The sequence below is a fragment of the Vipera berus genome, assembly GCF_964194415.1.
Source record: "Vipera berus genome assembly, chromosome: 9".
NCBI classification, from domain to species: domain Eukaryota; kingdom Metazoa; phylum Chordata; class Lepidosauria; order Squamata; family Viperidae; genus Vipera; species Vipera berus.
In genome coordinates, this window is record NC_138212.1 from 23,669,807 (window position 1) to 23,696,137 (window position 26,331).

General features: G+C 47.5%; 1 protein-coding gene across 1 annotated transcript; it reads left to right on the forward strand.

Annotated features, from left to right (window-relative positions):
* NT5C1A (5'-nucleotidase, cytosolic IA) lies at positions 1-26,058 on the forward strand (the record flags this gene model as incomplete). Its single annotated transcript, XM_081334668.1, has 6 exons — positions 1-114; positions 22,525-22,692; positions 22,994-23,123; positions 23,824-23,946; positions 25,094-25,278; positions 25,665-26,058. 6 exons carry the CDS (start codon positions 1-3, stop codon positions 26,028-26,030), a joined length of 1,086 nt encoding a protein of 361 aa, XP_081190794.1. The 3' UTR covers positions 26,031-26,058.
* Between the last annotated feature and the right edge of the window lie 273 nt (positions 26,059-26,331).

Sequence of the window (26,331 nt, forward strand, 5' to 3'; positions counted from 1 at the left end):
ATGGAGCCCACTGGACTCGGATGCCCGGAAAGCAGAGGGCAGCCAAAACAAGCGAGTTTGGAGGATGCCAAGGCCTTTTATGAAAACTGCTCTCCCAAAAAGAAACCCAAATCAGTAAGAAAAATTGTTTTTCCTTCTGGAGTGGATGGGGGAAGGCTTACTTGTTGGCATGCCAGGGCACTTGTGATGCTGGTCTGGTGTCGAGAGGCAGGTGGTCCCACCCTGTGTCGTCATCAGGGAGATGAGCTTGGCTCTAACAGGGGCAACTACCCAGGACTGTTGAGGATGAGAGACGTGGCTGCTTTTGAGGCTCAGAGATGCTTCCTGAATAGATGGCACTGGTTGGCAGAATTGGCACTCTTTTCCCAGGGAAAGGCTGCTCTTGTGTGTAAGATTGCCCCCCCCCCACTTTTGCAGGGACCTGAGATAGAAAGCAGGAGTATGCCTTCCTTGTGGGGGCTGAGATCTCTCTGCTGCTCAGTTCTGTTGCTACTTTTGTGTTTCGGGGGCAACATCAGAGCCCCGTTTGAGAAGGAGGGGCCTGCAGGCCACCATCTCCCTCCTCAAATGCAATTTAGAGGCTTCCCTGGCAAGAAATGTAGTGAAAATCCTGGTTTTATTATTTAATATTAATTGCTAGGATAGACAGTTCTCTTGTATGATGATTTGACTGGGATTTCATGCTGTCTTCTGCTGTGAGTGTCTGGCCAGAGTCCACCCTGCAAGGACGTCCCTCTTTATCTGCAGAGATGGACCTGGCCCCACTTCTTTTCAAATGGGCCATGCCCACTGAGGAACGATTACTCTCACTCCCCAGCCCCACCATCTCACTAGGGTTTGCAATGTCCATCAAACTAGCCTTGGCTGAAGGGCTGCCCACATCCAGTCTGCAAGGGAGCCTCTTCCAGGTGGCCCCTTGATCTGGAACTTCTTGGAAATCTGGGATATCCATGACCTGCTTCCCTCCGACGAGGGGTCTCCAACCTTGGCAACTTTAGGATTTGTGGGCATCAACTCCCAGAATTCCCCAGCCAGCAAAGCAAAATTCTGGGAGTTGAAGTCCACAAATCTTAAAATTGCCAAGGCTGGAGACCCCTGCCTCAGATCATGCACCAATCTCTCCTTTGCTGAATTGTGAGCTGCTTGAGGAGAGGTGTAACTTTAGAACCTGAGGACTGAGAGGCAGCGGAGTCAAATCTGTGGACTTTTGAGTGTCCACTGCTTTCTTTTATTCTTTTTGCTAGCTGGACACAAGCATTAGCATCTGCCATCTCTTATAAAGCTTGCAAAACTGACAATCGTCCCCCAAAGCCCTGAAACTCCTACAGGGACACACTGTACATCCATGTACAGAAATATTGCTGACCCTCAGTTCAACAGGAAAGGGATTTCAGGAGATGCATCTGCAGAAATGGGGTCATGGTGAACAGGCTCATTTTGTTTCTATGCTCAGTCTTAGCCTTCTCAGCATCAACCGTAGGGAGAACATCCGATCTGTATGGGGAGAAGCTGGTTTGTGATGTCCAAGCAACAGGGCATTAGGAGATCTTGCAGAGGGCAAAGTACATGTTGCAACAGAAGGGTCTGCCTGAAGGATTGATATGCTGGTTCTGAGAGTTTGCTTGATAAAAAATACAGGAAACCAGAAGTTGCCTTCAAGCTTTACTTTTTTATTCACCTGAACAAAGACAGGCTCCTCTAAAAGAGAGCAGCAGGGAAAGACAAGAAATCCTTGTATTTATTCTTTCTGGTTACATAAGCAAGCCATCCAGCAAAGCTTACACATATACAATAAAGATTTCACCCAGTAAGTCTGGCATACTGTAGATAAGAGAGCAGAAGTAGCTAAACATGTTCCCCTTTGGGTATTTCCCTAAAGATATCGTATGTTCTCAGGTGGGTTAGGACATTGGGTGTTTTCCTTGCTGGCCTTTCATGATCCTGCATCCAGGACTTTGCAAGGGCCCAAAGACAGCAGGGCCATCTGCACATTCACAACTGATATTTCCTATACTGTCCCCTAATTCCAGGTCAACAGGATGGGAGCCCTTAGTCAGCAAGTGGCTCATGAAGACATCCTAAATTGACTGAAAAAGTGGAGTTTTTTTTCTCCAAGGAGGTGAAACCAACTTTCCCATCCTAGCGACTCAATAAGCAGTGAGAGACCAGGGGTTATTCTCTCTCTTTGTGACTTAGCATGTCATGTGAACGCAGATACAGTCAACACATTGTGACTGAAAGTGGAGGCAGAAAAGCCTTGAAGTCACACCTGAGAACTGACATTGCCCTCTTTCTTCTGCAGCCCTTTAAACACAACTCTGCAAGGCTGGGGGGGGGGGGGCTTGTCTGTCTGGTGTGAACAGTTATCTCCAATTTCTGCCAGTAAACTTAGGGCTGACCTCCCCATATCCCTACCCCATACCTGCCCAGCAAGCATTCTCATGCACCCTGCCCTCAGGCCAGAGTCTTGGTGGGGTTCTCCCTTCTGCTCTTTTGCCCCCATGGGCAGACTGGCAAAGCTTCTTGCCATCACTTGTCCAGGAGACAATCCTCAAGTGCCACAGTCAGCCAGCATTTGGAAGGTGCCTTGGCAGGAGCAGCTGGTGTCAAAACAAAGAGGCTGGGATGGATCCTGCTTTATTTTTCCAGAACAAGCAGTGAGTGAGTTCAGAAACTGCCTTATCATTTATTGAATATTGGTGTTTACACAGCATTGCTTATCCGTGAGAACTGTTTAATCCCAAGCAATCCTGGCAACTATTATGGTTAAAAGTCCCCAGCCCTACACTAACTAGGTTTTATTGTTTGCATGGCATGCAAACCCTGTCTTTGACCTGAAGAAAGATATTTTGTGGCTTACAACCAATAGGTCAAACCCAACCTGATGATTTTGGGCAATGTATGAGTGAGGCCACTGGTTGGTTTCACACATTCCACTAAACCTAGGTTTGCTTAAGCCATTGCTGGGTTCATGCAGTGCACTAAACTAGAAATCATTCTTTACCAACCTACGATAGCTGAGTAAAACTACTGTTCAGTAAAGCCAAAATAAAAGGCAACGGAACAAGCCATCCTATGGCTCCGTGCATGGCATAAACGAGGTCTCGGCCTTTGACTCTCAATTTTGTACCTTCCTGAGAGTTTTGGGCAGGGAATCCCTTCCTCTGGGCGGTCACCTTTGCTGCTCTTAGAGGACTTTGGCTCTTCAGATCAGAGAGATGCCATATGACTACCACAGCAAACTTCCTGGAATTAGTCAGCTGCACTTCTGCACTTGCACAGCTCACCCAAAGCAGACTGGACATGCAGTTCGCTGAGTCCCTAAATGGCAACCATTTGTGGCATTTCCACCTGGCAGCTTCCTGGTGTGAAATTGCTGAAGGTTGGCAGGAACAATGGCCTTCCCTTCAGGGGCTGCCCTTCCATCCAGTTGAGGGTGAGAAGCTGCTGCTGAAGGGGGCCCGGGAGGAAGGGACGCTTTCGACTAGGAGGGAGTTGCCTGTCCCTGTCCCCTTATCAAATTTTAGGCATTTATTATTAAACATCTATGCTGCCCATCTCAGAGGGGGAAACAGTTGGCAATGGTGGCTCCTTCCCTCTGGCTGGTGGTGCAAGGTAAGGACATGCTGTGCTGTTTTCCGATGAGTCGGAGCAGATCGTGAAGGCTCACAGCCTAGACAAGTTCTTTGAGCACGAGAAGACTTATAACAACAACAACTTTATTGATTAGCCCTTGGGCCATATCAAAGTACAAAGTTCCAGCAACAAACCGTCACCAAAACTTGATAAAAGCAATCCAAAATGGAATTTGATAAAATGCAATTTAAAATGGAATTAAAATACAATTTAAGTTGAAATAGTAATAAAATACAAATTTAAGATATAGATAAAATATGATAACATATTTCGGAGTTGCCCTTACAATCTACCCCAATCAGTCCCACATATGCAGATCTTAACTGGATCATTTTGTTTAAATACTGTGCTACGTTGAATGTTATTTTCAAGTTCTGGCCGGACATAAGGTAAGTTATTTTGATATGGGGATCCCAGTGGGTCATTCGTTTGGTAAATAGACCAAGATACCTGTCTCTCACCCTCTTATACAGACAACAGTCAAATAGGATGTGAGCCAGGTCCTCTACCTCTGCCGCTCTGCAAATGCAGAGATGCTCATTGTACGGTATAGCATGAAATCTCCCATATCTGACCATTGTATCAAGCTGTTCGAATCTCTCGTAAATATCTCCCTAAGATGTTTTGGGAGTTGTAACTTCAAATAACTGTCCACTTGAAAAGTACGTTTGTATTTACTCAGCCATTTCAAGTTACCCACCTTACTAAGGATAGCTATATCAGTTTGACGAGAAGACTTATGAGAACAAGCCTCTTGCTCAGGTGTGGTTCGGGGACCAGTGGTGTTATGTACTGGGCTCAATAGTAATACCACGTGGGTTGCTGGAGCAGCTAACGGCTCTCCAGCAACCCAGACTACAAGTTTCCAGTGCTATAATTGGCTATCCCTAGGCAGCAATGGTTGCTTCAAACCTATTGGCTGCTGCCTAGGGCAGGGGTCAGCAACTTGAAACAGTGAAAGAGCCACTCGGAACCGGTTCCCTCACAAAAGGAAAAACTGGGAGCCTCAAAAATGTGTGTGCATGCGCGTACATGCGCACATGCGCAGAACAGGGTTTCACTGAAGAGTGGAGCCAAGGCGAGATATGCACCTACCCTGCATATTTGAATTGATTGGTAGAAATTTTTTAGTACCACTTTTTTTTTGGACTGCCCATGGCAGAGGACTGGGAGCCGCATGCGGCTCCGGAGCCGCGGGTTGCAGACCTGTGGCCTAGGGGCTAGACGGCTAGTTGCAGCCATGCCCCTTCCTGATTCTTGTCAACAAGTTTAAATGCGCATGCCCAAGATGGTGGACGTGCTTGGGTGAGCTCCGTGGTGAGCTCCGGCTACCTTGGTGTCCTTGGAGTTCTCGGAGTCCGAAGGGGGGCTGCAGAGGTGTTTCCCCTCTGCGCTGGAATTTGCTGAGCTGAAAGAGCTAGGAAGAGAGATGGTTGATATTTCTGTCAGCGATGCAGACCCGTTTTGAAGCGCTCCAGCGTTTTCTGTTTCGGAGCGTTTTCCAGCGTTTTCTTCCTCTTCGGAGGCCCTCTGTGGAGCGGTGAGCTGCCGCGGCTTGGAGGGCTCTGAGCAGCTGTTTCTCGGAGCCATAGAGCTGCGGCCTAGAGTGGCCTCCAGAACACGGAACGCTGAAAGCTGAGAGTATGCGAAATGGCTTTTTGCTCATGCTGTTTGCTGTTTGATGGCCACTGGGAGTCTGTTTCGTGCCTGTCTCTGGTGAAGGGGACCTTCGGCTGGGCGTTGGATTTCTGGCGCTGCACGCTGTTGGTCAGGCAGCACAGGTCAGCTCGTGGTGCTCATGTCCTGTGGCCATTTGGACTTGAGCTACTTGGCTTGGATCAATCTGCTGTTTTAGCCTTCTTCGCTTTTCTCGCTTTTGAGAAGATTCTTGTGACTGGAACTTTTGTCATCTTCAGGTTATGTCGGTTAATTGCTGCTCTAATTCCTCTCTTCCCCTCACGAACCCACCGAACCCATCGGACTCAGAAGGTCTTGGAGCTGAGCCACTGTGAGAGGGTGGCTCAGCTATACCATCAATTGCACCACCCTATACCATCGGCTATCTCCCTAGAGGTGAGAGATCTAGGGAGGTATGCTTTATTTGGGTTGGTATGCTGTCCGCTTCTGGATAGGTTTGGGCCCTCTGTGAGAGAGAGGTGCCCGATCTGTCTCGGGAGTCACCTGGCCAGATCAAGTGGCAGGGAGCTGGTGGACTGGACATTGTTGATCTTCTATCTTACATCTTTCCGAGTGACTATGGGACTGCCTGGCTGGATCTACCCGAAAATGGTTTTATCCTACTCAAGCACGGACTTATTTGTGCTCAGGGGTGCCCCCCCCTTCCTGGGTGCGACCCGCCTTTATTTCAATCTATCCTCTTGATGACGGGCCCAATTACTGGGACCCTGAGAGATGGTTGGGCAAGGACAGGCGCCTCCATCACAAATTTAATAAGACGCCCCTGGTGCACTTTTTAGCTCAATTTTTTGTGGGGTTAGGGAGGGGGGAGGGTTCTAAAAAGGTTTGGTTGGAGATTGGGGGGGTTCCACCAACCGTTTCTCAGACCAGGCCGGGGATTGATCACGCCGTGGTGTGGCTTGGGTTGGGGGCCTACGGGGCCCCGGAGCGGGGTGTGGGATTGCCTATTCCCACGGCAGTAGGGAATGGCCGCAGGTGTATGAACAGAGGGCCGTATCAATATCCGGGAGTGCGTCCCCGCTGTCTTCAAGCGGTGATGCGCTCCGACCCTCTGATTTCCCTCCGAAGGAGAACCCTCCGTAACTAAGGACACAACACCCCTTCCCCCCTGGATGAAATTTACCATTGGATATAGTCCTTCAAGTACCCAGGAGGCTTATGCTTCCTGACTGGGTATCTGCTGACCATACTAGCTGCTGAATGGGTTTCAGTTCCACCATCGCCAATTGCCTCTGACCCAGGTGTGTGTATTGGTGTTTCAGATGGTGAATCCCTATCGGGCTGTTGTTGTTGATGCTGTTGTTGGGGTTCACTGGACTGACTGGACGACTCTGTTGGGCTGTCAGGGAACGCAATTTCTGTTTCAGCATTGCGAATCTGGGGGGTTGCTTCTATTGACCTGAATTGTATTTCCCTCCCATTACCCCCTGGTGCTGTGTTTACCCTGGCTGGGGAAGGAACAGTGTCTGCTGTGGTGTTCTCACCTACTTTGTTGGCTAGTACACATTCGGGGGCCCTTTTCCTTAACTGATCAATGTGTCTCCTAAGCAGTTGCCTCCCTTCCCCCTCAATTAAATATGACAGTGGTCCAGTTTTGTCAATTACTACCCCAGGAACCCATTTGTCCCCTTGTCCATAATTCCTAGCCCACACCATATCCCCAATGTTCAGAGACCGGGTTGAAGCGTCCAGCTCTTGTTCAGCAGGTAGCCTGTCAGGGTGCAGCCTGTCCAGTTTTGTTGTTAAACGTCTGCCCCACCTCATTTCGGCTGGGCTCTTTCCTGTGGCCGTGCAGGGTGTGGTATGTTGGGCCAACAGGAACTGAGCCAGTCTCTGATGCCAGTTGCCGTGGATGAGTCTTCGAAGGGCGTCCTTGGCTGTCCTGACGTTTCATTCTGCCAATCCGTTGGAGGAGGGGTGGAAAGGTGCCGATGTCGCGTGCCTAATCCAGTTGGCCTTGAGGAAGTCCTGAAATTCATTAGATGTGAATTGGGGCCCATTGTCAGAAACAATCACGTCAGGTAACCCATGAGTGGCAAAGAGTCCCCTTAAGACCTGTATGGTTTTGGCTGATGTCATGGACTTAACAGGCACAACCTCCAACCAGCGGGAGTAGCTGTCCACTACTACAAAGAATGTGAGGCCCTGGAATGGGCCAGCAAAGTCAATATGGATCCTAGACCACGGGTTTCTTGCCTCTTCCCATTTATGTACTGTTGTATGTGCTAGCTCTGGTCTGGATCTCTGGCACTGATAGCACCCCGCAACTTTGACCTCAATGGCGTTGTCCAACCCTGGCCACCATAAATGGCTTCTAGCAAGAGCTTTCATACGCACAATACCTGGGTGCCCTTCATGAAGTTCCCCAATCACTGTGTTCCTATGATACTCTGGAATCACAACCCTGTTTCCCCATAAGATACACCCTAAGTGAGATGACAATTCATCCTTCCTTCTAAAGTACGGTGTGAACTTGGGGTCAGGATTTTTGTTGGGCCATCCCCCTTGTACCGATGCTGCTATCCTGCTGAGTATGGGGTCTCTTCTGGTAGCTGCTGCAATGTCTCTAGCCGTCAGGGGGCACTCAGGAAGTTCTTGTAGGGACATGATCTGTTCCACAGGTGCAGGGTCTGTGTCACTATCCTCTAATGGTAGCCTGCTGAGGGCATCAGCGTGCCCCATCTCTTTGCCTGGCCTGTGTTTAATTGAGAATGTATAAGCCGATAGGAAGATTGACCATCTGAGCATTCTTGGAGACATAATTTGTGGTGTTTGTCTATCAGTAGTGAATAATCCTAGCAGGGGTTTATGGTCAGTGTAAATGGTGAAGTCCCTACCGTACAGGTAATCGTGGAACTTTTTTACGCCTGCCACGATGGCCAATGCTTCCTGGTCAATCTGTGCATAATTCCATTCTGCCTTTGTTAAGGTTCGGGAATAGTAAGCTATAGGCCTCTGTTGACCCAGATCATCCATGTGACTGATGACAGCTCCCACGCCATAAGGGGAAGCATCACAGGCTAAGAATATGGGTTTATTTTCTATAAAGTGAGTGACAGTGGAGTTACTGGACAATATGTCTTTTAGTGTTTGAAAACTGGTCCTGTGTTTTTTCTGCCACTGCCACGGGGTCTTCCTATCTAAGAGTCTGTGTAGGGGCTCAGCTATAGCTGCTTTGTGAGGCAGGAATGTGTGATAAAAATTAATCAAGCCAAGGAAGGCTTGTAATTCTGCCTTGTTCTTAGGTTCTGGAGCTAATTTAATTGCTCTAATTTTTCCTTCTGTTGGGTGGATGCCCTGGGCATCAATCCTGAACCCTAAGAATTCTGTTGATTTTACCCCTATGCAACACTTATCTTTTTTTAATTTCAACCCTGCCTCTCTAAATTTCCCCAGTACCTGTTCTAGCCTCTCCGCTAGGATGTCCTCAGTTTTTGCAGCGATGAGGACATCGTCAAAGTAAGGGCATACACCTGGAATGTCCTTCAAGGTCCTCTCCATCACCTCCTGGAAGATGCCTGGAGCTGCAGCTATCCCGAACTGAAGTCTGTGAACGCGGAACGCCCCCTTGTGGGTAACTATCGTTTGAGCCTCGGCGGCTTCCTTAGACACAGTAAGTTGCAAGTACGCCTGCGCCAAGTCAAGCTTGGCGAAAATGGCGCCGTCCTGGATCGTCGCGAGGACCTGCTTCACCGTCGGGACCGGGTAAGCGTGTTTTTTCATTGCGAGGTTTAGGGTGGCTTTATAGTCGGCACAGATCCTCACATCCCCGTTCGGTTTCAGGGGTGTGACAATCGGTGTCTCCCAAAGGCCCCCTTCAACTGGTTCTAAAACGCCCTGGCCTACTAGCTTATCTAGTTCGGCCTCGATTTTCTGTTTAAGGGCGAAAGGCACCCTCCGGGCCTTAAGCCTAATGGGCCTGACTGCTGGGTCTAAATTAAAGTTAATGGGGGGTCCTTTGTACCTCCCTAATGACCCATCAAATACATCTGCGAAGTTATCGCAGACGGATTTGAGGGTCTTCCTTTGTATAGAGTTAATTCCCCCAACCCAGATGCCCAAGGCCGAGAACCAATTAAGGCCTATAAGACTAGTTCTCTGGCCTTCAGTGACTAGAACAGTTAATACTCCTCTAAACCCATTGTATTTAACCATAATGCTAGCCTCTCCCACTAATTCAATAGGTGTTTTTTTGGAAGTCAGCTAGTTGCAGTTCGGTGGGTTTAAGGGGAATTCTATGGCCACTTCTCCTTTCTATGTAACTCAGGGTGTCCCTTGAAATTATTGATACAGAGGCCCCTGAGTCCACTTCCATCTTGCAAGGAATGCCTTGCATTTGGACTTCTATCCTCAATTTAGGCCTCAATATGTGGTTGATTCTTGGGGTGTAATTAAATTTAGGGTTTCCCACGTGGTTGACCCTCGCCCCAGCCCCCGGGTTGGAAGTGCGCGCCACTAGTCTAGGGACTTCTCTACCACTCCGATCGGGGGTTACCTCACCTGTGGGCCAAACATCAAGCTCGTGGAGACGGTTGTTGCGCGGTCGGCTTCGGCAGATGGCCTGGATGTGGCCCGTTTTTCCGCAGCCTCGACATTTTGCATTTCTGAATCTGCATGTCGAGCGTTGGTGATTTCCCCCGCAGCTTCCACACTTCGTTTCTGGGTCGCGAGGTCTGTTTGGAATGTCCCTCTGGGATCGTTGGTACGCGGGCGGATGCTGTCTTCTGCTTTGGTCGGGTCCGTCGGCGCGTGATGGTCTCGGCGCCATCTTCCCGAACCTTCGGGTGATCTCCGCAATATCAGCTTCCCACTGGTAATCCACCTCCCCACCGTCCACATGGCTCTCAAGGTTTACTTCGGCTGAGGCAGCCATGCTGTTGTAGGGGGGGGTCGCGTCTGCCAGTAGATTCGTATGTCAGAAGCTCATCTAGAACTTCTTGGAGGTTGCCAGTAGGTTTTGAGATGATACGGTTTTGCAATTGTTCGTCACGAAGTCCCAAAACCACTCTGTCCCTAATACAAATCTCCAGATTGTCGTATTTGCAGCGCAGGGCTGCTTCTCTGACCGCCGCCACAAACTGTTGAATAGATTCACCCGGCCGTTGGTTCCGCTTCTCGAATATCCGCCGCCAAAACAGCTCCGACCTTTTAGGGGTGAAATGGATCTTCAGCTTGGCCAACAGGTCAGCGTACGATACGCTGGAGACTGGCAGGGGTTGGCACAGGCCTACGGCTACCCGGTAAACCGGTGTGCCGCTGATTGTTAGGAGAGCCGCCGCCTTTTTCCTGTCCTCCGTGATCCCGTTGACCAGCATGAACCCCTCGACTTGACCGACATACTCCTCCCAGTCTTCGGGGTAATTAGGGTCGAACTCCTTCAGAGACCCCACTTGCGCCATCCTTAAGGTCTAATTGCTTGCTGCTCGGTTGACTGTGGTTCAAATTTCCCGCTTTTCGCCCAGTCGGGTTTATTTATTTATTTATTTATTTATTTATTTATTTATTTATTTATTTACCCCGGCTCCTTTGCTGATCTGCCGTCAGATCCCATCCTCGTCGCCACTGTTAAGTCCGGATTGACGAGCAGAGACAGCGAGGTTTAGCAAGGAACATTTATTGAACTCACATATGTCAACTGACTAACTAACGGTTAAACACTACCTTATATACTAACTGTTATTCAAACGTAACCAATCCCCGGCTTTGAATCTGTCACCGAGAAGTAACAGCCAATGGCTGCTCTGAGTTTTCCCTCCGAAGGAGAACCCTCCGTAACTAAGGACACAACAAGGTACTGGGGCCCAGGGTCCAGTTATTGTGGGTTTTTTCAGAAGCCGTAGAAGCGTGTGCTGCACCGGGGCTCGACACCCCCTCAAAGCTAAACTCAGGCTCTTGGTAGAGCTACAAGGAGTTCCATGTAAGATGGAATTGGACTCTAGCTCTGCAGTCTCAATTATTTCTCAAGACACTTTTAACTTTGTGTGCAGGCACAGTAACAATTGGGCCAAACTAAGGCCCTCAGATATAATCCTAACCGACTTTCAAAATGCTCAAGTTAGTTAAGGGAGAAGCCACTTTGACGGTAAAATTTAAGGGGTTTTGGGGGCACCTGGATGTCATTGTAGTAGGGGGCCAGAGAACAAGTCTCATTGGACTCGATTGGTTTGATGCCTTTATTTAGTGTTTATGCCAGATTACTGGCATAAACCAGACACAAACTGTAAACCTAGTGTCAGTATGTGAGGACTATGCAGATGTTTTTGATTCAGCCCTATGAACATACACAGGCCCACCTATCTCATTTAAGCTAGATCCCAACGTAGTTCCAATCAGGGTTAAGCCTCGCAGGGTCCCCTTTGCCTTAAAACATAAAATTGATTCAGAAATTGATAAGCTTGTAGAACAGGGCATGTTACAGCCTGTTGATGGTGGGGAGTGGGAAACTCCTATAGTCACTCCACTTAAAGCCAACGGGGAAATTCGCATTTCCGCTGACTATAAATGCACACTAAATAAAGCCCTCAAGCAACACATTTACCCGGTCCCAGTGGTCAACCACATTTTAGCCTCCTTGCAAGGGGGTACTATTTTTGCTAAACTTGATTTAGCACAGGCCTATCAGCAATTGCCGGTTGATGAGGCCACAGCTGTGGCTCAGATGATCGTGACTCACAGGGGGGCTTTCAAAGTTAAACGCTTACAGTTTGGAGTCAGTGTTCCACCAGGCATTTTCCAAGGAACCCTGGAGCGTACACTTAAGGGTATTCAGGGTGTCTGCCCTTATTTTGATGATGTTCTTATTGCAGGGGAATCCCCAGAAGTGTTAGCTAGTAGGCTCAGGGCTGTTTTGCAGAGGCTTCGTGAAGCAGGCCTCAAATTAAAAAAGAACAAGTGTAGTATTGGGGTTCCTTGAACAGAATTTCTGGCTTTCTGAATTGATGCTAACAGCATTCACCCCGCTGATTCTAAAGTGAAGGCCATTAAAATGGCTCCTAGGCCCAAATCAAAAGGAGAGCTACAAGCATTCTTAAGCCTCCTAAACTTCTATCACACATTTCTACCTCATAAGGCCACACTAGCAGAGCCCCTCCACAGGCTTCTAGATAAGAAAGCTCCATGGAAATGGACTAACTTACATGAAAAAAGTTTCCAGGACTTAAAAGCACTATTGTCAGAAAAGTCCACTGTAACTCACTACAAAGAGTCTAAACCAGTATGTCTTGCACGTGATGCATCTCCATATGGCGTGGGGGCAGTTTTAAGCCATGTAGAAAAAAATGGAACACAGGTCCCTATAGCATTTTACTCAAGGACATTGTCCTCTGCTGAGCGCAACTATGCTCAGATTGACATCGTTGCTGGAATAAAAAAATATCCATGAGTATTTATATGGCAGGGACTTCACGGTCTTTACAGACCACAAACCTCTTTTGGGACTTTTCACAACAGACAAACAAACCCCGCCACATACTTTCTCCAAGAATGCTGAGATGGTCTATTTTTCTATCTGCATACACTTTTAAATTGATTCACAAACCGGGCAAAGAAATGGGCCATGCTGATGGCCTCAGCAGACTACCACTGCCACTAATGGAACAAGATCTGGCTCCAGCTGCTAGAATACTGTCCATACAGGACATACCTGAATTTGCCCTCCATGCGGGGGACATTGCTGCTGAAACTGCCACAGATAAAATACTTAGTAGAGTATTGTCATGGGTATACATGGGCTGGTTGGATAAAAGCCCAGGTTCTGAATTTCAAAACTATTTTGTCAGAAGGCATGAGTTATCTGCCCGCAAGGGGCGCATTTTATGGGGAAACAGAGTCATAATTCCCACTTCTCTAAGACACAGGGTTTTACAGTCATTACATGAAGGCCATCCAGGCATTGTCAGAATGAAAGCTTTAGCTAGAAGCTACCTTTGGTGGCCTGGCCTTGATAAGGACATTGAGGCACGAGTCCATGGTTGTTATACATGCCAGCAATCTAGGCCTGAAATGCCACAGGCTCCAATTCACAGGTGGGAGGAAACGCACACTCCCTGGTCTAGAATTCACATAGACTACGCTGGGCCCTTTCAGGGACAGCTCTTCCTTATAATAGTGGATAGCCACTCCAAATGGCTGGAAGTAATTCTAGTCCCTAACATGACTACTGCTAGGACCATCCAGGTGCTGAGAAAACTCTTTGCCACACATGGGTTGCCAGATGTCTTAGTTTCAGACAATGGGGCCCAATTCACTGCTGCTGAATTTCAGGCCTTCCTTAGAGCTAATCTCATCAGACATGCAACGTCTGTGCCTTTTCATCCATCTTCTAATGGTCAAGCTGAACACATGGTGAGGACAACGAAGGAGGCACTCAAGCGCATTGTCACAGGTGACTGGCATCACAGATTGGCAGATTTTCTACTCTGCCAGCATTCTATGCCCTACATTGCTACAGGCAAAAGTCCTGCAGAACTATATTGGAGGAGGCGATTGATCACTAAACTGGACAGGTTGCATCCAGATAGAGTGGCAGCAGAAGCCTCTTGACCAAAACCCCTGAGGGGGCTACACATGGGCGATTGGGTTTGGGCAAGGAACTATGGTCATGGGAATCTGTGGGTTCCTGGTCAAATTACCAAGGCATCCGGACCCCTATCTTATGAAGTGGGGTTGGCGGGAGGGCGAGTTGTCAGACGACACATTGATCAGCTCAGGAAATGGTTTCCAGAACGGCCACTAAATGAGGACTGAGTCATAAGTCCCTCCTAAGGTCCTCAAACTTGCGACCAAGCCAGTCCTCACATGGACTCTCTGGACTTTTCCGTCATAACTGAGGTGGAACCAGAGGGAGAAGTAAGGAGTCCTGGAATGCAACATGGATCCCCTGAAGCAGCAAGCCATCCAAACGTCAGCAACTGCTGCGCCTACTCTGCTGATCAGTCTGACTCTGGGGTGGGCCAACCTGGAGAGGCCAGCCAGAGAGCATCTAATCCCCTTGACTCAGGAGCACAAAGGGACACAAGTCTACCCAGCCCACTGGGTAAGCTGGTAGACCACAAAGTAATTGGAACTCTGAGACATTCCACTAGGGCACACAAGCCTCCTTCATATCTCACTGATTACGTTGTAAAATAAAGAGCTATAACATGGTTGTATTGTTGTTTGCCACTATACTACAGAAACTAGTGCTATGTTATAACTGTCTAAATGTGCTATCCTTGAAGCCTATTCATTCAGACGTTGTTTAATAATGTTGTAACCTATATGGTTGTTTATTTTTCTATTACTTTTATTTTAGTGTATTTTGATAATGAGTCTTGATAGTTGTATTAAGACTAATTTGTGTTAATATTGTCTAATCTAAGAGGGGAGGGGTGTTATATACTGGGCTCAATAGTAATACCACGTGGGTTGCTGGAGCAGCTAACAGCTCTCCAGCAACCCAGTCTTCAGCGCTATAATTGGCTATCCCTAGGTGGCAATGGTTGCTTCAAACCTATTGGCTGCCGCTAGGGGCTAGACTATATATTGCGGCTAGTTGCAGCCATTCGCCAGTACAGAGTCTGCACAAAATAAAATATGAGTTTCCCTATACTCAGTCACCTTGTCTTCATTCCTGCGCCAAAGAACCCGCTATTTAACAAGTGGCATTGTAACAAAATTGACCTTTTCATTGTTTTTGCCAAGAGAGAGGGTGGTTTTTTTTTAATTGAAAAGTTTTACAGTACATTTTATCTTTAACAATCCCCCCTCCCCCCACCCCTACCTAACCCTCCCTATCCCTCCCCCCATTCCCCCTCCCCCCCCGACTTCCCAGAGCTAAGTACAAGGTATAAAAACAAAGAACAATCATAAATATCCATATGCTAAAAACAATAAACTATTAATTCTATCGCCCTCTAGCTCATATAAAATGACTACAAGCAATACTAATGTTACATATAAAAAGGAAAAAAAGAAAAAAGAAAAGGAAACTTATTCAAATGCTAAATGAAACTTTTTAGTCCCATATTTGTTCTGAATATAATCAATCCACTTTTTCCACTCCATAATATAACGTTCTTGAGAATGATCTTTCAAGTAAGCCGAAATCTTTGCCATTTCCGCCAGGTCAGAAACCTTTAGAGTCCATTCTTCTATAGTCGGCAGTTCTTCCTTTTTCCAATATTGACCTATTAAGAGTCTTGCTGCTGTAATTAAATTCAACATCAACTTAATGTCCACAACAGTAGCATCTGTAATTATGCCCAGCAAAAACAATTGCGGACAAAACTTTATCCTTTGCTTAAAGATCTTCTGCATATTCCACCAAATTTTTATCCAAAAAGCCTTAACCATTTTGCAGGTCCACCATATATGAAAATACGTTGCATCTTCACCACCACATCTCCAACATTTAGGTTGATAATTCGGATACATACTTGCAAGCTTTTTAGGAACTAAATGCCATCTATAAAACATTTTATAAAAGTTCTCTCTTAGGTTTTGGGCTTGCGTGAATTTTACGTTCCTCACCCAGATCTTTTCCCAAGTATCCATTGTAATAACTTCTTGGATATTCTGGGCCCATTTTATCATACAGTCTTTAACAAGTTCTGTTTCTGAGTCAATATCTATCAATGCAAGATAAATCCGTTTAATATGTGCTGGACCCTGATTTCTAATTTGCTTTATCAAATTTTCATCAGTCATTGAGAAACCAATTTTCTGGTCTTCTTTCCACCTGGCACGTAATTGAGTATATTGGAACCAAGTTTGAACAATCTTCTCATCTCACAAGAGATTGTACGGCTTCAAACACCAGACGTTCCTTTCCAAACTTAAGATCTCCTTATACGTAGTCACATCATGTTTGAAGCCTACATTTATGTTTTCTTTTGCATGTTTCGGGATTGCCCACAACGGCATCTTGCAGTCTAACTTATGTCTATACTTCTTCCAAACTCTCAACAATGCCTGTCTTAAAATATGCACTTTAAATACATTATCTACCTTCTTATCATACAACAAATATGCATGCTAGCCAAATAACAAGTCGTGGCCCTCAAGATTTAATAATCTCCCTTGTGTCAAATTAATCCAATCACTTATTCCTGACAACGCAGCAGCTTCATAATATAATTTAAGATTAGGCATTTTAAGACCACCTCTTTCACGAGTATCCTGCATAATCTTAAGTTTAATTTGTGGCCTTTTCCCTGCCCACACAAATTTATTGATACCCCGTTGCCATTCTTCCAAATTAGAATCTTTTTTAAGAATCGGTATCATTTGGAATAAAAATAAAAATTTAGGCAGGACATTCATTTTCACTGCTGCAATTCTTCCCAGTAAAGACAATTGCAATTTTTGAGAGAGGGTGGTTTTATGGCTGCCCTGCTAATACACACTTTAACTAGAACAAAGTGAGAAGAAACATTCTGAATACCAACAAAGCTGGTATTAAAGCTGGAAGCAAGATAGCAACACCATTTCAGGATAACAATTTATATTAGACCCAAAGAGGGATTGGCAAATTCAAAGAACAGGAGGGCAAATGTGCCCGATTAAGGAGAGGGCAGGAAGCCTCTGGCCCCGGAGCCCCCTCAAGGGTGCTGTGCCTCAGCTGGTCCCCATTTCCTGACCACCTGGGGAGTGGGCCGCATGCTGGGGCTGACGCTGTGTGTTCCTCTGTCCAGGGACCACTGAAGGGCTTCCTGGAAGTGCTGGGGAAGCTTCAGAAGAAGTTCTACGCCAAAGGCCTCCGCCTGGAATGCCCCATCCACACCTATCTGGTCACGGCTCGAAGCGCTGCCAGTTCCGGGGCCCGAGCCCTAAAGACTCTCCAAAGCTGAGGACTAGAAATGGACGAAGCCCTCCCAGCTGGGAGCTAGACCCAAACAACCAGAATTAGTCTGGTCATCAGAGTGGATTAAGCACAGCGGAGACACCAGGTGCCTCGAAGCAGCCTTGCCATCCCCAAGGGATTCAAAGGCAGAGGAGGTGGGGCAACAACAAAGAGATTCCTGCACATCGTATTTCCCAGAATGGTGGGGAGCAGCCAGGCCAGCTGAGATTGAATACTTGGGTAAGTGGAAATATCCGTCTGCAGCCCATAGCCAATCAACTGACAATCTAGCAGAAAGGTTTGAAGAGCTAGAAGTGAGGAGTGCAGAACAGCTCCTGCCAATGGAGGCCACCAGCCCCTAATAGAGCTAATAGCCCACCAACCCCTGGAGTTCCCTGCTAGGGCCTCCAGTCCCACAGAGGAAGAGGACCTAGGGCCTCCTCAGCAGTGGGGAGTATGGCAACCCCCACAGAAGGAGGGGCAGCAAACTCTGGGCCTAAATCAGCTAATAGTGGCCTTGCAACAGATTGGGGTGATGCAGAAACATGGAGAGCAACAGCTAGTTGGGGGACGACAACTCCATGGAGGCTGGTCACCACTGTCAAGGAACCACTGAGGGGCCCGCAAGTGAGGGAGGTGCCACAGCACTTGAGACTAACATGTCTCTTAGTAGATCAGCAGCAGAGGGTGCCACTATTCCCTGCAGCCAAAATCCAGAATAGACAGCAAGCCCCATCTATCCAACGAGCATTGAGGGGCCAACAACAGCAAGTGGAGCCACAACTTCCTGCTGACCAACAGCACCCTCCCCTCAGACAACCACAGCAAGGAGGCAGTGGCAAGGCCCAAACGTGCAACCCCTGGGCCTACAGCAGCACCAGCAAGGTAAACAGCAGTGGGGGCCCTGGCAGCTGTTAAATCAACAACCAGGATGGCGCCAACAGCAACTGGGGACACAACAACAGCAGTGGGGACCCCAGCAGCCATCGAACCAACAACCAGGGTGGGACCAGCAGCAATGGGGGCCCCAGCAACCAATGATGAGCCCATGCTTCAAAGCAACCTTCGATGGGGACCCAGACAAACTGATTTTCTTCCTCAACCAAGTACGCTGGGCCTATCTCTACCCAGACCCAGGTGCTCTGGTCAATGTGATTGCATCCAACCTAGAGGGAGAAGCATCTGAATGGTTGAACAATTTATATAATGAGCAAGCCCCTGAATTGGAGGACCCCCACCTTTTCCTCCTAGGGCTGAGAGAAAGATTTGCAGACCCATCCCTTGCCCTAAAAGTGGAAGAACAAATCCACAAGATAAAACAAGCTGGCCTGCCTGCCCTGGAGTTCATGCAGGAGTTTCGAAAGATGGCCAGTCGGATAGAGAGATGGCCTGAGCAATCCATAATTCATCTTTTTTAGATAAGGGTTAGACAACTACTTTCTCAGGCATGTATCTACCGAGCTGTGCCTGACCAGCTGCATGAATGGTACCAGGCAGTGGTGAAATTAGATGTACAGCTTGCCCGCTATAAGAGGCTTCTCCCACCTGAAGCTGTGCCAAAGCCAGGACCCAAATGGCTACCACCACCCCCGAAAACCCCCAACTACTGCTACTGCTGAAAGACCTACAGGCCCGCCAATCAAATGCTTTCAATGCGGACAGCAGGGACATTGACCAGTGAACTGCCCAGTTCATTACGCGCAACAGCAGAGTAGACCGGAACCAACAACGAGGAGGAGACCTGCACAGCAGCCACTGAGAGAAAAGTCCAACTGGACTACCCAGGTTCCCGTTGCCAGGTTACGTCCCCCACCCAGGAAGACACTAGCCCACCGACCGGACCCACCCCCACTTTACTCGGCTTTCACAGCAACAAGGGGAGAACAACCCGATGGTGAGTCGACACGTCCTACCTTTTTCATTGCCTGCTAAACTCATAATCCCTAAGTCAGGGGCACAAGTAGACCTGAAAGTGCTAGTCGATACTGGCTGCTCCCAATGCATCATTAGCCTGTCATGTGCCTTGAAATTGGGCATACGGGCCAAGCCACTCTCCAAACCTGTGAGGTTTGAGCAAGCTGATGGCTCCCTAATTGGAGGGACTTTAATCACCCAAATAACAGAGACCTTACTCCTAGAAATAGGCGAGCACTGGGAGTTTATTCGCTTCCTGGTAGCTCCAAAAATGTCTGAGACTGTGATCCCAGGACTAGCCTGGCTAGACAAATGGAAGCCATTTATCTGGGAAAAAGGAATGAGAACTGTGAGACTACCCATAGGGCCTGATCCCCCCATTGATTCAACAGATGTTACAGGAGATTTTAGCCCACCCAATGAGTGAGTGCACATGGCTGCCTTACGGCCACCTGGTGAGCCACTTATCCCCAGTGAGTACCAAGACCTAGTGGAGACATTTAGTGAGAAAGAATGTTGCCTCCTCGCCGTCCCAATGACTGTTCCTGTCAGGACCCACCCCAAACCACATCTTAGGAAGACAAAATTCTTGGAGTCAAATCTATTCCAAAAAGAATCTTTACTATGACATGCTTGGTTGTAGGAATACAAGACAGGACTTAATATTATTCCATGAACTAAACCCTTATAAAGAGTTCCCGGTTTAACCCCCCTTAGCCCCATTTGGTCAGTCCCCCATCCTTTATCTCGTATCATCCCTCTCGTGGGAAAAAGGAACTTAGGACCTTTCATGTTTATTGCTCTCTTCCGTGACACAAGCCAGATGCTAGCCCCCCCTTTTTTTTCCCCAGTTCAAAAGGCTTCTCCTTTCCTTTGAAATGCCTAATACCGGTTCAATACACATCCATTCTCTTCTCTTCGGGAGATGGCAGAATCCATGGAATAATGTTTGAAACATTCCATTTATGAATATGATATAAATGGATTCTGACAGTTCCATTGAACTGCTACCAGAGGCCAAACTCCCCCGACCAAGAATGTACGCTATGCAGCGATATGTGGATACAAACCTAGCAAGGGGATTCATAGAGAGGGCCAAGTCTACTGTGGGTGCCCCTGTGTTGTTCAAAGAGAAAAAAGATGGGTCTCTACATCTCTGTGTAGACTATAAGGGCCTTAACGCTGTGAGTGTCAAAAATAAATACCCTCTCCCCCTCCTGAAAGACTTACTAACCCACTTGGCGAAGGGGAGTGTCTTCACTAAATTAGACCTGAGAAAAACATATTACTGGGTGAGAATAAAGGAGGGAGATGAGTGGAAGACAGCTTTCAACTGCCCCTTGGGAAGCTACCCATTCAAAGTCATGCCATTTGGACTGCAGGGGGGCCCAGCCGTATTTATGCAGTTGATTAATGAGGTCCTACATGATCACCTATACAAAGGGGTTCTGGTGTACCTTGATGACATCCTGATATACAGTACGAATATGACTGACCACATAAAACTGGTCAGAGAAGTGTTAAAGAAACTATTGAATGCCAAACTTTATGTCAAATTGTCAAAATGTGAATTTCACCAAACCCGATTAGATTACGAGGGCATTGAAATGCACCCAAAAGCCAGTTCCTAACTTGTGTTTTGTTTACATTACAGGATCTGTCCTTTTTGTAAGGTGGGCCCGGATGTCAATGCTGCTAACATCAAATGTTCTTGCTTGACAAGAGATGAAGAAGCAGCTATTTCATATGTTAAACTTGTGTATTACTTTAAGAGCTAGGATTATTGCTGGGAGGAGGGAGGAGGAAGATTGTACCTTAAGGCTGAAATGAAAGAAGATAAGAAATTGGCGGGTTGTCTAACAGAAGAGAAACTGATTCTTCAAATTAATTGGAGAATGTGATTCATGACAGAAATAGAAAGGTGGAGAATTGTGGTTAATATATTGTGCAAAGAGGAGGGGATTCAGATTCCAGCTTCCTCTAGCAAACTTTTGCCGATGTATAGGGCTACTAAATGACTTTTAAGGTAAACAGTGCCTCAGAGTCACTTGAAAAGCTCATCCATTGGAAACTTGACATACCAAGAAAGACAAATTTCTTACAAGCTGCCAGGAACTCCTTAATAACAACAGCAGAGATACCCCACAGGCAGTACCTAATGCTAGGTTTCATGCAGAAGTTCCCCACAAACAACACAACCCCAAGAGTTTTATCAAAACATGGCACCGTGACTTCATGGCCCTGCTAAGTTCAGGAGGCTGTAAGATTGATCTTGACTGGGTTTTGCACGACTCAGATGAGAAGAAAGTCTGAGGCTTTCACAGCAAGAGAAGCTTTGAAGTTATGTGAAGATTCCCCACCTTCTCCTTTTTTCAGCAAGCAACAGTGGAAAAGAAGCAAGATAGCTCAGAAGGAGCTGTAACTTCTAAACTTTTCTTAATATGAAGGAGAAATCAAAATACGCCACTAACTTCTCAATAACAATGATCCTCCCCTATGCCACTATGCACACGCACACATGCACACACACAAACACCCAGATGTCTGATTGGATGAAGGCAGCCAAGTATTGCCAGTCTGCCAGTGAGAGGGATTTGTTCATTGGCCAAGCACAAAAATATGGGGAATTTGTTCCATTTTATTTGAGGGAAGGCGGGGCGGGGGGCAGAGGTTGCCGACCAAGTGAGCCCCGGTGGTTGTCAATTTTCTGCAGTTAGCAATTGGCTAGAAATGGCAACCAGTGAATGGCTGGTTGTTCTCTGCAAGCCTGAAAGACTCATGGACATGTAAACAAGTCGGTGCTCACAGCTCCCTGATATGCAGGCAGGCCTGAAAACAGTGAGAACAGAGTAGATCTAACCCAGCTAGGTTAAACTAAGCTTGCAAAAGCAGGCAAAAACTTGTCTGAGCTAGAAATGCTTGGCTTTTTCCTTGGCAAGCAGGTTTCATGGCTAAGCAACTCTGATGGACCCAAAAGGAGCAAAAGGAAACAGGCAGAAGAGCCGTTCATTAGAAAGAAGCTGTTTGCCAACGGAGGCCAGCATTTGATGACCAGAAGCCAGGCAGAGCCCAGAAGCTGGTGTGGGCTTCTGCTGGCCCTGCCACACGGGGCAAGCAATGAAGCCCACATCCCCACTTTCTCCCAGCATGAAAACAAGCACAGCAGTGAGGAAGTGTGGGGGGGACAGTTGGCAAGGGTGGCTCTCTCCCTCTGCCTGGTGGTGCAAGGTAAGGTCACCGGAACCTCACAAAACAATCAAACTAATATGGAAGCTGGACAAACTGAAATGAAGCTAATGACGAAATTGAATCATTGAGGGAAACTGGGCTGGCTGAGCACCTCGCCTTCAAGGGCGGGGAATCTCCAGTCCCTCAAGGGATACTCCCTTTGGCCCAGGCATCAAGGATCGTTGCCCTCTCTTATGGGAGATGCAACCACCGCTCTTCTCTTGCAGCCAAAGCCGCAACACGCCATCACCATTGCTGTGTCCTCCCGAGCCCTGTTCCGCATGGAAGAAGAGCAGAAGATTTACACCGAGCAGGGTGTGGAGGCCTATGTGAAGTATCAGCTGGAGCATGAGGAGGAGCCCTTCCTGCCTGGAGCAGCTTTCCCTTTTGTCAAGGTCTGGTCTCTTTTGCTCACATTCACACATGTCAACACTGCAAATGTTGGTCCACAGCGAGGGGTGGGGGAAGTCAGCACTCGTGGCCATTTCCCTGGTGGCAAGGTTTGGGGCTTTCCACCCTCTTGCTCTTCCACCCATCACCTTGGAGAGCAGTATTCCCATCCTTGCTGGAGATGATTGCTAGTTGGGCCAACACCAGTAAGCAGCCACAGACAGTTTGAGCCCTTCCTGTCGGATAATCCCTTAAGTTAATGTGTTGCCTCCTTGGTCCAACCATTCTCTCTCATTGGACTCCCAGGCTCTGGAATCAGTCAACAGCCAGCTGCGAGAACTATTCCCAGAAAGCGAGGAACTTTTTGACATTGTCCTTGTGACCAACAACCATGCACAAGTGGGTGTTCGCTTGATCAACAGCATCAACCATTACAGTAAGTAACTGGAAGGCAAGATCCCTTGCCAACATCTGCCAGCAGCTAATGCCCTCACCCACATCCCGTAAATGGGGCAGTGGGCTCAGTGCTTGGAAGGATTGTCCACCTGTACAGCCCCAGAGAACCCTGAATCTCTCATCAGGACCTCCACCGAGCCAGGAGGAAGCTCTACCTTTTCACTTCCTTAGGGAACTTATTCTTGGGTACTTATTGTTAACTGGGTCTGGGAGGTGTGATGAATACCAAAAATGATGAGTACCAAACAATTTTTCCCCATAAGGAATAATGTAGTGAGTCACAAGGCAGCCAACACCAACAGGTTCTAGCTTGTATACCAAATACCAAAAAAAGATGAATATTGGGATACAAATTTCACATCAAAATGCATTGAGTATCAAAGTTGATGCATTTCAAAGCAGCTGAGTACCAAGGTACCACTGCATAGCATTCTTCTTTTTGAACTGAACTGTCAAATTTCTGCCCAGCTTAACTTTCCCTGTCTGCTGGTTCAGTGCTTCCGCTGTTACATTAAACATGGCCAGTTTTGGCAACTCTTCAGGTACTTCCAGGATCCTTATTCCTGTCCACCATGGTGTCCTCCAGATGTGCTGGCAAGTGAATCTGATACCCAGAAGGCCTCTGGATGGGGATGGCTAGTTCCTGTTTACCGACAAAGCGTCTCTTCTTTTACTCCCAGATCTCTTCATTGAGAGGTTTTGTATGACGGGCGGGAATAGCCCCATTTGCTACTTGAAGGCCTATCACACCAACCTCTACTTATCCTCGGATTGTGAGAAAGTGAGTGAGGCCATAGAAGAGGGTAAGTGATGCTGTTGGGCAGAAGTGTAGTGGAGGTTTGAGGGGCCTTTTGGACTGAAAATGGGGGGAGGAAATGACACATTTGAGTCTGTAGGTACCTGTGGGGATGCATGTTTTCTAAAATTCAAAGCAAGGCCAACTTTACTGCTTGTTACTCCGGGAGTCATGACTGTAGTTTTACTCATACGCTCTTGTGAGCCATTTAGTTGTGTTTGTTAGTTTATGAAGAATCATTTTGGTGTGGCACTTAAGGCACCAGGCCAGAAACCAAGAGGCTGTGAGTTCTAGTCCTGCTTTGGCCAAAAGGCAGCTGGGCGATCTTAGGCCAGTCATTCTCTCTCAGCTCCAGGAAGGAGGCAATGGCAAACCAATTTCTGAAAAACCTTGCCAAGAAAACTGCAGGGATTTGTCCAGGCAGTCTCCAAGAATCAGAATTTTTTTAAAAAAGATTTACTGGTCCTACCAATCCCACACGCAAGACAATGTATGCTTGTTGGCCTTCCTAGACCTGGCAGAAACAGCAGTGGGAGACAGAGCGAAGCATATGTCACAATCTCTTACCATGTAAGAGACGTCTTCATGGGGCAAAGTAACCCTTGACTGAGGTTTGTTTGCTTTATGAGAATCAGGTTGCTTAGAAGGCTGGGATTTCTGCCGGTTGGAAGAATGTGAGGATCTTGTTGGCTCATTGTCGTTGTTGTTGTTGTTAGTTGCAAAGTCGTCCCAAAAAGTTGGAAGCTCACATATCTGGGGGACACTTTGACAGGAAAGAAACTTTTAGGGAATCCTCCTGCCAGATGTGAGAGGTGGTGGGGAGGATTCAGAGGGATGGAAGGAGAGGATACAGAAAGTAAGTCCCTGACAGCTGATCTCACAAATAGAAATGTAACCAGGTAATAAGCAGCATTTCAAAACATTCAGAGATTTTGCCACTGTAAATGAGACTTGGAAGTTCCTTTTACAGTTTCCCAAATTTTGTAGTTATCCTGACACTAGCATTAAGTAGACATCACTGAAGTCTGTGAAGTTCTTGCTCCAACATGAATTGAAGGAGGTTTTCCTTCCTTCCTTCCTTCCTTCCTTCCTTCCTTCCTTCCTTCCTTCCTTCCTTCCTTCCTTCCTTCCTTCCTTCCTTCCTTCCTTCCTAGGAATTGCAGCTGCCACTATTTTCACCCCCAAGAAAGATGTGCAAATCTCAGAGAAGCAGCTTCGTGTCGCCTTTGATGGAGATGCTGTGCTGTTTTCCGATGAGTCGGAGCAGATCGTGGAGGCTCACGGCCTAGACAAGTTCTTCGAGCACGAGAAGACCTATGAGAACAAGCCTCTTGCTCAGGTGTGGTTCGGGCACCAGTGGCATTGTGACAAAATTGACCTTTTCATTGTTTTTGCCAAGAGAGAGGGTGGTTTTATGGCTGCCCTGCTAATGCACACTTTAGCTAGAACAAAGTGAGAAGAAACATTCTGAATACCAACAAAGCTGGTATTAAAGCTGGAAGCAAGATAGCAACACCATTTCAGGATAACAATTTATATTAGACCCAAAGAGGGATTGGCAAATTCAAAGAACAGGAGGGCAAATATGCCCGATTAAGGAGAGGGCAGGAAGCCTCTGGCCCCGGAGCCCCCTCAAGGGTGCTGTGCCTCAGCTGGTCCCCATTTCCTGACCACCTGGGGAGTGGGCCGCATGCTGGGGCTGACGCTGTGTGTTCCTCTGTCCAGGGACCACTGAAGGGCTTCCTGGAAGTGCTGGGGAAGCTTCAGAAGAAGTTCTACGCCAAAGGCCTCCGCCTGGAATGCCCCATCCGCACCTATCTGGTCACGGCTCGAAGCGCTGCCAGTTCCGGGGCCCGAGTCCTAAAGACTCTCCGAAGCTGGGGACTAGAAACGGACGAAGCCCTCTTCCTGGCCGGTGCACCCAAAGGCCCCTTGCTGGAAAAGATCCGACCTCATATCTTCTTTGATGACCAGATGTTTCATGTGGAGGGAGCAAAGGAAATGGGTACTGTCGCCGCCCATGTTCCTTATGGGGTTGCCCAGAAGTACAAGCTCTCTGGACAAAGAAAGGCAGCTCAGGACAGCAAGTAGTGCCCAGGGATGGCCGAGGCTGGACCAGCACTTGGTGGAGAACGAAGTCTCAGTTGGCGAGCGCCAACTTCTGGGATAACTAGAACCAAAGGTATTGGGATGGTCCATGAAGGTTCTGCTGCTGCCTATACATGTTGCACTTTATGCTCTTCCCCATCAGCACAATAGTTTTGCCCCACACCCTCCTGCAGGGCCCTCAGAGCACCTCTAGGGTCTTTTTGGTGTCACTCCTGTAACCAGGAGTGTTTCAACATAGAGCTACTAACGTCCTCTTCCTCCAAAGTGGGATCATTTTGCATCT